At 43.3% G+C, this 11,157-nt stretch overlaps 1 protein-coding gene across 5 annotated transcripts in view; it reads left to right on the plus strand.

Annotated features, from left to right (window-relative positions):
* The window catches only part of EIF4ENIF1 (eukaryotic translation initiation factor 4E nuclear import factor 1), a 46,657-nt gene extending 35,570 nt beyond the window's left edge, over positions 1-11,087 (plus strand). For 2 of the 5 annotated variants that reach the window (XM_069497475.1, XM_069497476.1), the window contains exons 11-19: positions 2,329-2,400; positions 2,861-3,041; positions 3,969-4,045; positions 4,358-4,497; positions 6,705-6,789; positions 7,968-8,100; positions 8,926-9,270; positions 9,581-9,745; positions 10,332-11,087. In XM_069497475.1, the coding sequence (XP_069353576.1) occupies positions 2,329-2,400; positions 2,861-3,041; positions 3,969-4,045; positions 4,358-4,497; positions 6,705-6,789; positions 7,968-8,100; positions 8,926-9,270; positions 9,581-9,745; positions 10,332-10,573 (1,440 nt within the window). In that variant the 3' untranslated portion in view covers positions 10,574-11,087. Of the gene's footprint in view, positions 1-2,328; positions 2,401-2,860; positions 3,042-3,968; positions 4,046-4,354; positions 4,498-6,704; positions 6,790-7,967; positions 8,101-8,925; positions 9,271-9,580; positions 9,746-10,331 lie in introns of all 5 variants that reach the window. The other 3 variants (XM_069497473.1, XM_069497474.1, XM_069497472.1) reach the window with 3 other exon arrangements.
* Positions 11,088-11,157: the final 70 nt, after the last annotated feature.

The following is an 11,157-nucleotide window of genomic DNA, read 5'->3' on the forward strand; positions in this document are numbered from 1 at the left end:
TAGTGCCAGGACTGACCTATTCCTGAAAGGAAGCATCTCAGATAAGTAGACTTCATTTCTTTGTATCTAACCACACCATACCAGTTACAGGGGAATGTTCTTATAAACTGCTTTAGTTATTTCCATGCAAAGAATCATTAAATACAAATAACTTTCAAATGAGTACCAGACTGAGATTGTAAACTATCCTGTTCTCTCTCATTACCTTTGTATTTTGGTGATTGGGTACTGACTGAAGTGGTATGGGTCAAATCTTACAATTATCTTCTTTCATTTTTGACTAAAGAAATGAAGGCAGGGGCATTCAGGAGTTTACCTGATGTTTTCCAACATTTTGTTTCAGATGTGATATTTTGTTTCAGATGTGATAATTTGTTTCAGATTTGATATTAACAAAACTGACCCTGAGTTGTAAGGGTAGTTGGTTTGATGTTGGGGTTTTGGTGCTTTAAAGCTGCAGTCCCCAACCCCCTGGCCGCAGCTGGTACCGGTCCATGGCCTGTTAGGAACCAGGCTGCCCATCACCACCTGAGCTCTGCGTCTCCCCCTGCCCCCACCCCCATCCGTGGAGAAACTGTCTTCCATGAAACTGGTCCCTGGTACCAAAGAGGTTGGGGACTGCTGCTTTAAAATATATCTGGTTTCAGCTGAGAATGAGCCTCAAACACCTGCTAAAGGGATGAATGACATAATTCAAGTGGCCAAAGACTAAGACAAACTCAACCTAGGAAAGAAAGCAATAAGAAAAGTAATGGAATAAGCACATCAGGTTATCCCAAAATATTACTCGATTTGCATGTTGTTGTTAAGTCATGGTCTATTTTTTAAATCAATGTCTTTAATTACTACTGTGTGTATTATGTATACTATTTCTGGTCTGCCTCCATCCTCCATCCATTTAGGTTCTGTCATATTGGTTCATCCACAAAATAAGACATGTTCAATCTAAACTCCATTTTAAATTGAATTATAGACTTTATCCTCCAAATATAGTAAGCCATGTAGTACAAAGTTACCTCTTTCTTTTTGTTAGATGGAAGTAAATGATTCTTGAGGAGATTGCTTATTAAAATCGTCAACATTTAGTCCCAGATCCAAAACCAACAACACCACACTTTAGTATCCTTGAGCTGTTTGTCATGCCTAGGGACACTGCTGTGAATTTTGACAGCTCCATCTAGTGGAAGGGAAACTAGAATGGCTTGTTGGAATGGCTCGTTTAAAAGTAAAGCTTAGGCCAGGCGCGGTGGCTCATGCCTGTAATCCTAGCACTCTGGGAGGCCGAGGCGGGTGGATCATTTGAGCTCAGGAGTTTGTGACCAGCCTGAGCAAGAGCGAGACCCTGTCCTATTAAAAATAGAAAGAAATTAGCTGGACAGCTAAAAAAATATATATAGAGAGAAAAAATTAGCCGGGCATGGTGGCGCATGCCTGTAGTCCCAGCTACTCGGGAGGCTGAGGCAGAAGGATTGCTTGAGCCCAGGAGTTTGAGGTTGCTGTGAGCTAGGCTGATGCCAGGGCACTCTAGCCTGGGGGACAAAGTAAGACTCTGTCTCAAAAAAAAAAAAAAAAAGTAAAGCTTAAATTTTCTAAACTGTGAAACTCTAAAATATAACAATTCTGGCCAAACTTGCATGTTGTTTACTAGGTTTTTAAAATCATATGTGATCAATAAATCTTGTTAAAGATAATGGGCAGTGGCCAGGCACAATGACTTATGCCTGAAATGCTAGCACTTTGGGAGGCTGAGGTGGCAAGATCACTTGAAGCTAGGAGTTTGGGACGAGCCTGAGCAACATAGACCCCCCGTCTCTACAAAAAATAAAAATTAGCCGGGTTTGGTGGCCCACACCTGTAGTCCCAGCTACTTGGAGACTAAGGCAGGAGGATCCCTTGAGCCCAGGAATTCGAGGTTGCATGAGCTATGATGATGAGTAGCAAGGGTTGTCTCAAAAATTAAAATCTGTAAATCAGTTTCTGTGGTTTCTTGCTAAATAAGTACTCCTAAATTTCACCTTTTTTTTTTTTCTTCCACCTTCTTTTGACCATGGTGTTAGAAACAAGGAAATGGACTAGGGTTAGCACATAGAGATTCTTTGTGGACTTTGCACGTACATGTGACCAGTCTTTCCATTCCCAGATTTTTTAGGACCTGTGTGATATGAAAGTAGAACCAGTTGGTCTAAGTTTTCTGTGACTTGAACATTATTCTGCTGTTAAGTGTCAACTCCCTGGTGGGGCGGGTGTTTTATGCTTTCTTATGGTGCCCAATCTGTAAGTTAAGTGTGCTAAGAAGGTTAAAGCCAGTTTTTCTTTGACTTTTTTTAGCGAAATCTTGAAAGCCATTTGATGTCCCCTGCTGAGATTCCAGGCCAGCCTGTCCCTAAGAACATCCTGCAGGTACTTCCCAATCTTATACTGTGGCCTTGGAGTCTTGAACAGTAGTCCTCTGAACTGGTTTTGTGTAGTAGCCCATCTTTGGGCCTTAGAGAATGATCCATGTTGCCTGGCAGTCAAGGATTTGAGATTGCTGTCTGACATAGATAGTTCTGTGTCACTGTTAATTTCAGTGGATGGGAGAGGGGGTGGCTAAAAAGTTGACGGTAAGCCTTGATTTCCAGTTTGCAAGTTTGCAATTTCTGTGAAACTAAGTATATAACCTGTATTTGTAGCACTAACTTAAAGCAAATGTTGCAAGCTGAACATTCAGAGAAATGTGTTGCCATATACACATGCCAAGTCCCTCAGTGGAGCATGTGGGAGATTCATCCAGTGGCTTCAAAAAGTTAATCTATAATCCACAGCCTCTGACTAGAAAGAACTAAATTTGTTTACAGGGATTTGGCTTTTCTGCCTTTAGGAACTTCTGGGCCAACCAGTTCAGAGACCCACTTCTAATCTTCTGAGTGGCCTTATGGGGAGCTTGGAGCCTACAACATCTTTATTGGGCCAAAGAGCACCCTCCCCTCCCTTGTCACAGGTGTTTCAAACTCGAGCAGCCTCAGCAGACTACCTTCGCCCAAGAATACCATCACCAATTGGTAAATTACACTTAAGTATAGATGTCTGTACCCCACCTTCTACATAGGTTATACTTCTCCCCTAGAACCAGCAGTCTTTCATGGGCATCCTTAAAGAGTTTAAAAAGAATATGAGAATTTATTATACTTTTGGGGGGTGGAGGAGCAAATGTGGAAGGTAGCTTATTTCTAGCTGCCCTTCTAGGTGAATATGTTCATGTTTAGGTATTTTTTTCTTGAAATTAATCTAAATTGGATCCAGCTCTTCAGTAATCTTCCTTATTTTGGGAATTCAATCCAAAAAAGTTATTTTGGCTTAAGTTTTTCCTTGAGATACAGTAGAAATCAGCGTAGTGTCTCTCTAGCAAGCCATTGAATTTGGTAGTCTTGTGGCCAATTCAGAATGTGAGTGGAAAGAACTTCCAGAAAGCTGTCCTAGGAATGTGTTGGCATAGAATATCATAATGTTCTTGCCATCCTGGACCACTTCAGGTTGCTGGCCACTCTGGCTCCTGCCAGTAATACCTTGAAGAGGCAGTTTTCAAAATCTCCTATCCACAAATAGGGAGATAAACTGGAAGAGTGTGTGAACCTCAGCACTAGTCTCTGCTTTTGTACCAGCTGGCTTAGTGATGACAGGCCAAACTGCTGGCTAGAAAAGCTCTTCTCTACCAGATAGAGAGAGGTCTTGGCTCTGAAAGGGACAAAGCTGATGGCTAAATGGGGAAGATGCATATACTAGGCAATTCAGGCCAGTAAGTGCTCTGATTGAGGTCTGTATGGCCCATTCTGGAGGCACAGAGGAAGAGGGACATCTGTCAACCCAAAGAGTCAATACTGCCCAAAAGAAAATGGTGTTCAGCAAGGAGCAGCACACATTAGTGATAATGCCTCCCTGACGCACATATGCCATCTTGACAGTCACTGATACTGTAACTTTCCCAACAGGTTTTACACCAGGACCACAGTTACTTGGAGATCCATTCCCAGGCATGCGCAAGCCCATGAGCCCTGTCACAGCCCAGGTCAGGCTGAGCTCTTTCTGAAACTCAATCTATTTTCACCCTATTGTTGCTTGTGGGGTGTAAAACTGAATTGCTGCAATTCTTAGAAGTGGTTTTGAACTATAATGTGAGCTCAATGAAGGTGAGAAAATTGCTAAAGTAATAGTTAAAATCCTATTCAGTGAATAGCAGCAGTTGTCAGGTTTGCAGTATCAAATTTTTCTCAGCTGCTGCTTGAACCTTGCTAAAAGCTAAGAGATACTTTTGTAGAAAGTGCACTGACTATGCTCATTCTTCTACTGACCCTCCTCCCTTGACACTTCTATTCAGCAGATGAGCCAGCTAGAGTTACAACAGGCAGCTTTGGAGGGGGTAGCCTTGCCACATGACCTTGCCGTACAGGCAGCAAACTTCTACCAGCCTGGTTTTGGCAAACCACAGGTGGACAGAACCAGAGATGGATTCAGAAACAGGTACTACAAATTCTGCCCATGTGGGAATTTGCAGATACAGTTTTCCTGAGATTAACAAATTAGTTAACTGTAGTATAATTCTGTTGCACGTGTTGATATGTCGTATAATGTATGATAGAAATTTCATCCTCCAAATATTATCAAGAGAAAATAATCTGATTAAATTCTTCAGGGGATTAGGATTTTCATCCTATGGGTTTTGTTTTGTTTTTTTTCTTGATTTATAAGTTACTTTTTTGGCCTCAGTTTGCTAATTAGTCAAATGAAAAGGATGCTGCCTGCCTTATTTACCTCAAGATTGTTATGAGTAAACACATTTTAAATTTTTATGTTTCTATCACTTTTAAAGGATTCATTTTTACAAATGTAACTAGCATACCTCCTTATTACTTCCCCCACAGGTTCCATGTTACCAAACTGTCCCTTAATGCAGGTTTGTTACATCAGGAATTTATTGGTCAGAGCTGTTAACAAGTAGATTACTGACTTCTCTTTTTCTACTAGTTGCAACAGTAGTAAAATGAAAAGAATCATAAGTTGGGGAGAAAAGGGAAAGGAGTAGCAATATTCCTTTTTATTGCAAAATAAAACACAGAAAACTGCATAAAACAAATGTGTAACTTATAAGGCAAACTCCCTTGTTAACCACTCAGAAGTCCTTCATGTGCCCCATGCCAATATTCCTCCCTCAGAAGTGTCTACTATCTAGCCTTAAAAGTGATCTACCTTAATTTTTTGAGTTTCATCACCAAAATATACATCTCTGAACACTACAGTTTAGTCTTGCCTAATAAAATACTAGGTAATTAAGCAGCATTTATGATGTGGTGGCTTATGCCTATAATCCTAGCACTTTGGAATGCCAAGGAGGGGAGGATCACTTGAGGACAGGAGTTCAAGACCAGCCTGAGCAACATGATGAGACCCCGTCTCCACCAAAAATAGAAAAATTAGCTGGGCATGGTGGTGGGCGCCTGTAGTCCTAGCTATTTGGGAGGCTAAGGTAGGACTTGCTTGAGCCCAGGAGTTTGAGACCAGCCTGGGCAACATAGCAAGACCTTGTCTCTAAAAAAAAAAGAAAAAGAAAAAAACTTTCATGAAGACATTGAGACCAGGGAGGTACCCCTTACGTAAGTGCGTCCTATTATAGCACTCAGTAATACATTAACTTATCTCTGTCTGCCCACATTGTCATATTCAGTGTCACAATGTGGAAGCAATGGGGTACTAACTGGTACGAAGCCATCGATTTAGGCTTCCTGTCTACCTATGATTCAGAGAACCTCCAGAATCACTGAAAATACTTGGCCTTTGACCTTTGTGGCACAAAGTTTAACATGGCTGAAATGCAGTGAAACTTTCAATAGCTGGTGAGCTCACATTTTTTTCTCCTCTCAGCCTGTTAATGTTTATGTCAACATCAACTGTTTCCCCATTTTCTTCCCAAGTTAAGGAAGAATGAGTAGAATGGCTAGGGAGAGAAATCTGTTCTTTTTCCTTTATTTGGGAGGCCCTGAGATCAATCTTGTGTGTAGACGAGGATTAGTGGGGAATGCTGCATATAACTGGGTCCTAAAGTAGCTGAAACTCTTGATTCCCTATGTGATTTGAACCAGCATCAGTTCTGTGCTATGTACTGTGCTAATTAGTGTTGCTCCCTGCCCGCTGGAGCATAGCCAGCCCACAGAATGAAGACCCTCCCTAGCTTACCTCCACTTACGATCTACAAATAAACCATGTACCAGCCCTGGATAACCTTACTATTTCCAAGTTCTTCCCAAGTCCCTGTACCTGTTCCCTCTACCCAAACCGTTGTTCTCCATCTTTAACTTGTTGGTTACACTCAGTTTAATGCATCTTCTTCCCCAAGAAGCTTCCGCAGTCCCTGGAGTGCCCTATCGTTCCTTCTTCAGCTCCGTTTTCCCATTGTGCCTTATCTACATGCTTTCATTTGCCCTAGTTTTTTGTCTCCCACGTGGGACTGACAGCTCTTGCAAGGCCAGGGCCATGTTTTATTAAGCTTTTGTCTTCCCTCAGAACTTACCATGTACTTTTGTGTATGTTTGGTACTTACTGAGTGCTTGGGAAACTGAATTAGATAAGGGAAAGGGGATGTTAAATTCCTAGCTGGTCTCCAGTATCATATGGTTTTAGGACTTGGGGTTTGAACAGATTGGGGCTCACATTGATAATTGGTTTGTTCATAGGCAACAACGAGTGACCAAGTCACCAGCACCCGTGCACCGAGGGAATTCCTCTTCCCCAGCCCCTGCTGCCTCCATCACAAGCATGGTAAGTGACCTTTAGTGACTATGAATGACTTAAGGCTTCTCTGGTTGTACGTATGTTGTACCCTTTGTGCCCCTAAATGTCCTTGAGTGCTTTCCACAGGAATTGATCAAGTAGTCTTTCATACCTACCCATTTATTAGATTGTCCCCTTTTAGGTCACAGTGTAACTCTTGGGATTCTAGTGAAGCCCCTGAATTGGGGAAAGTGTCCCAGCAGATAAACAAGCATGGGCCAGGACACACAGGGTGATACAGTATGTTCAAACAAATGAACAGCTGGTGTGGGGAAGCAGGAAGACTAGGGTGAAAGACAGGAGGTGAGGTGGACAGGGGTGAACAGGGGTTGGGGGTGGGATCATGGGGAACTCGGTGAAACATGCTGAGGAGTTCACAGATTCAGATTTGCCGATTCAGGTCTCAGTGATGTGAACTAAGGCTGGAACAAAAGGGTTTGCTTATATGCAGTGGCAAGGCTAGTTTTACAACTGACTAGCATTACTTAAAAAATGTTTTATTCCTCATAGACTTTTACCATCATCAAAGCTGATAAATGGGGGGGACTTGCCATGTGCTTCAGGACCCCAAGTGGGTCTTTGTACCAGTCACCTTGGTAGCTTTTCGGTTCATAAGCCATGACCTGTCATCTCCTGCCATCAAGGATGTGGGGTGGTTTAATGAGAAAAGGTGCTTGCATGATAAAAATCATCAAAATAGAAAGACAGTGGAGAGATGGGAACAAATGATTCCAAGTGATGAATCCTAATGGCTGAGGAGACTGCTGAGATAATTGTGACATTTCTGGTAGCCACATTAAGAAGGGAAATATTATAAGTATGGATTAATTTAGGTTCTGAGGGTTATTGTTGTGCCAAGGTGTATTTCTAGCCGTGTTCTTCCCTTCCCAGCCTAATCCCAGCTGGGGAAATGTGTGAGGCAGGAGGCTACTTAGGCAGGTCCCCATTGTCAGTGTTGTGAGCAAGGGGTGATGCATTTGGGACACTGCCTATTTGCCCCATTGTGTTTTAATTCCAGCAGCTACAGACCACACCATTGGAACTGGACTTTGCTACCATATAGGCAATACGGGGACTCTGTTGAGTAGCTTGGCCAGTTAATCCTGGCTTCATATTAGGAAAAGGTGCTTAGAGAATGTGCTAATGCCAATTGTTTTTCTCCACAGCTGTCTCCTTCCTTTACCCCTACTTCAGTGATTCGTAAGATGTATGAGAGCAAAGAGAAAAGCAAGGAGGAGCCAGTATCTGGAAAAACAGCTCTTGGTGATAGTAAAGAGGATACGCAAAAGGCCAGTGAAGGTACTGCAGAGCTGCTGAGAGTACTGCTCAAGAAAGTATGTGACAGAGAGAACACGGGCCCGAATGCTGACCAGCCAGACCCTGATTCTCTACAAAGCCCTGGGCAACACCCCTGGCTTCTCTGGGCTGCAGTTCTGTGACAGTGAGAACGGTTGGACCAGATCACATTCACTTGGCTATTTAAAATTCTGACCAATCTGAGAGTGCTTCAACATTGAATAATTAGTGATTTGGCAAATGTAGTTCAGCCAGTTTTACATCTGAAAGGTTCTCTCCTATCCGTGGAGACTTACCCAGAAAACACGTGAGAGGCTTTTAGGAGTTACACAGTAGAGTTTGTGAAGGACATGGTGACACACCAATTCTAATAATACAGGTTTAGAGTATTGGTCTGAGAGTTTTTTCCCTGTGCTTGAGAAAGCTGGGGGTGGGAGGGTGTGGAGGAAGTCCTGTTGGACAGTTCAGAGTCTTTGACCAGCGTGTAATTGCTGTTTAAATTTTCTGTTGTGATGGATTTGCATAATTTTAGTTTGATTCCCCCCCCCTTAGGCTGAAAAGCACATTAATCACAAACATCTGACTAGGATGAGACTAGCTCCCATATAGATCCAGGCCACAGCCATTTGGGCAGAGCAGAGTGCCCAACAGTTTATGTTCTGGTCCTATTTATAAAGCAAATGATAGTCCCTACCATGCAGTCCTCTAAAATTGTTAGAGATCAAATAAAATTGTGAGCTTCTTAAGAAATGAGATTTACTTGACCATTAGGAGGACAAAGTGTTTGGGAGAGGTTTGCCAAAATTTTTTGTGTCTGGATCCTTACAGAAAAACTCCTGTCGTCCAACTCTGTACCCAATGTCGATCGAGAGTCTTCTCCCACTACAAATCCCAAACTGTCAACGTTACAGCGGTCTTCATGTTCCACCCCACTGTCCCAGACGAACCGTTACACCAAAGAACAAGATTATCGACCTAAAGCAACTGGGAGAAAAACACCCACCTTGGCATCCCCAGTTCCAGGAACACCTTTTCTCCGCCCTGTCCACCAAGTTCCCCTTGTGCCCCATGTCCCTATCGTTCGGCCTGCTCACCAGCTTCACCCAGGGTTGGTGCAAAGGATGCTGGCCCAAGGAGTACATCCACAACATCTTCCAAGTTTGCTCCAAGCTGGTGAGTTTATGATCTGTCTTGGGTGTGGGTCTGTGGAATTGGCATGACAACAGTTGCTGGCACTGATGAATTGCTATCCTTTGGGGGAGGAGGTTTTATCCCCAGAAAGATGTTACTAGATTCTTCCATCTAACTGGTGAGCAGTGGGTCCAATCCAGTCCATCCCTTAGTCCATCAAAAGATTCGGAACCTAGCTTGAGCACTCTTCATTCTTAATAAACTTGCAGATCAGCAACTGTACATCCAAGCTTGAAAATTTCCACATAACATTAAGACGACTACTCAGTAGTTTGGGTTTTTTGCTCAATAGGTGTGCTTCCTCCTGGGATGGACCTGACTCATTTACAAGGAATTTCTGGCCCAATCCTGGGTCAGCCCTTTTACCCTTTACCTGCTGCTAGTCACCCTCTCTTAAACCCTCGACCTGGGAACCCGCTGCATCTGGCAATGATGCAACAGCAGCTACAGCGCTCAGGTAAGTTCAGGAATGGGCCAGGTGAGTGTGGGATGGGTTTCAGTCATCTTGAAGCTTTTAGGACCAGTTTCTGAAGATAAATTGATACTGACACTTCATTGTTTAACTTGTCCTAGTAAGATTAGGGCAAAGGTTAACCAGAGAATAGGATAAAGTAAACTGACTTCTGTGGAATTTAGGATTACAGTTCCTGCAAAGACAGTGGAAGAGCCAAGTGGGCTCTGGCTTTCCTTGTCCTGTTAGGAGAGAAGGTTGAGAATCCTCCCAACACAGGTTCAGCATAGGACCTGCACAGCGTAGATGCCCTCTCACCAGCTCACGTTACTGATACTGTGATGCAGTTACTTGCCATGGGAAGGTAGTGGTCATGTCATCCAGGGTGGGTTTTCAATATTGATGGCTTCTGAATAGCTCAGCTTTTCAAAGTGCTCTCTTCTGACATTCTTCAGGGGAGTTTTCTAAAGAAGCCCTAGAATAAGTCCTCTGGTAGAGACTTCTGTTTGGATAGGGTTTGAATCAAGCAGGGCCTAATAAAGAACTACCTTCCCTCTCATGCTGTGGACGATAACCCTGCTTATCTCCACAGTTCTGCATCCTCCAGGCTCTGGTTCCCAGGCAGCAGCTGTCAGTGTTCAGACGCCGCCTCAGAACGTGCCCAGCCGCTCAGGCCTGCCTCACATGCACTCCCAGCTGGAGCACCGTCCCAGCCAGAGGAGCAGCTCCCCTGTGGGCCTCGCCAAATGGTTTGGCTCGGATGTGCTACAGCAGCCCCTGCCATCCATGCCCGCCAAAGTCATCAGTGTGGATGAATTGGAATACCGACAGTGAGCAGGGCATGCGGGCTCACTAAGCCTGGACCTATGGTGGTAGGACTCTGCTTCCCCATCTCGTGTTGGTTTACTGGCTTTTACTTTGGAGCACTCTGTGCGAAGCACTCTGCTCAGGGAGCTCATGCACCTGGTGTGGTCTGCATTATGATGGAAGGATCTTAACCAAGCGAGTGGAGCCTATATTGTCTGAATACAGGATGCATAGTGTTGTCAATCCTGGAAAGTCTTTCTTTTTTGTAAGATATGTGAATGAAGTGTTGGTGATCCTCACTAAGAGGTGGCACCTAAGGGTTCTGAGGAATAAATGTATAGACCCTTATGTACAGACCTGTGTATAAACAACTTTTGTATATACATATAGGATAGCTTTTTTGAACTTATACAGCTGTACATAAAAGTAGCTGATATTAGCTAAGCCTGTGTCAACAGTTTGGATTTTTTTTTCACTTGTACATTTGGGATTTTTTTTCTTTTGGTTGATTAAAGCTGCATATGTTAAGTGTGTGGATGAAGTGAAAGGTATTTTGTTTATTTCCTCCCTGAATCCATTCCTCATTTCTAACCAGCTATGCTATGAGGTTC

This window comes from Eulemur rufifrons, chromosome 21 (assembly GCF_041146395.1).
Source record: "Eulemur rufifrons isolate Redbay chromosome 21, OSU_ERuf_1, whole genome shotgun sequence".
In the NCBI taxonomy this organism is placed as follows: Eukaryota; Metazoa; Chordata; class Mammalia; order Primates; family Lemuridae; genus Eulemur; species Eulemur rufifrons.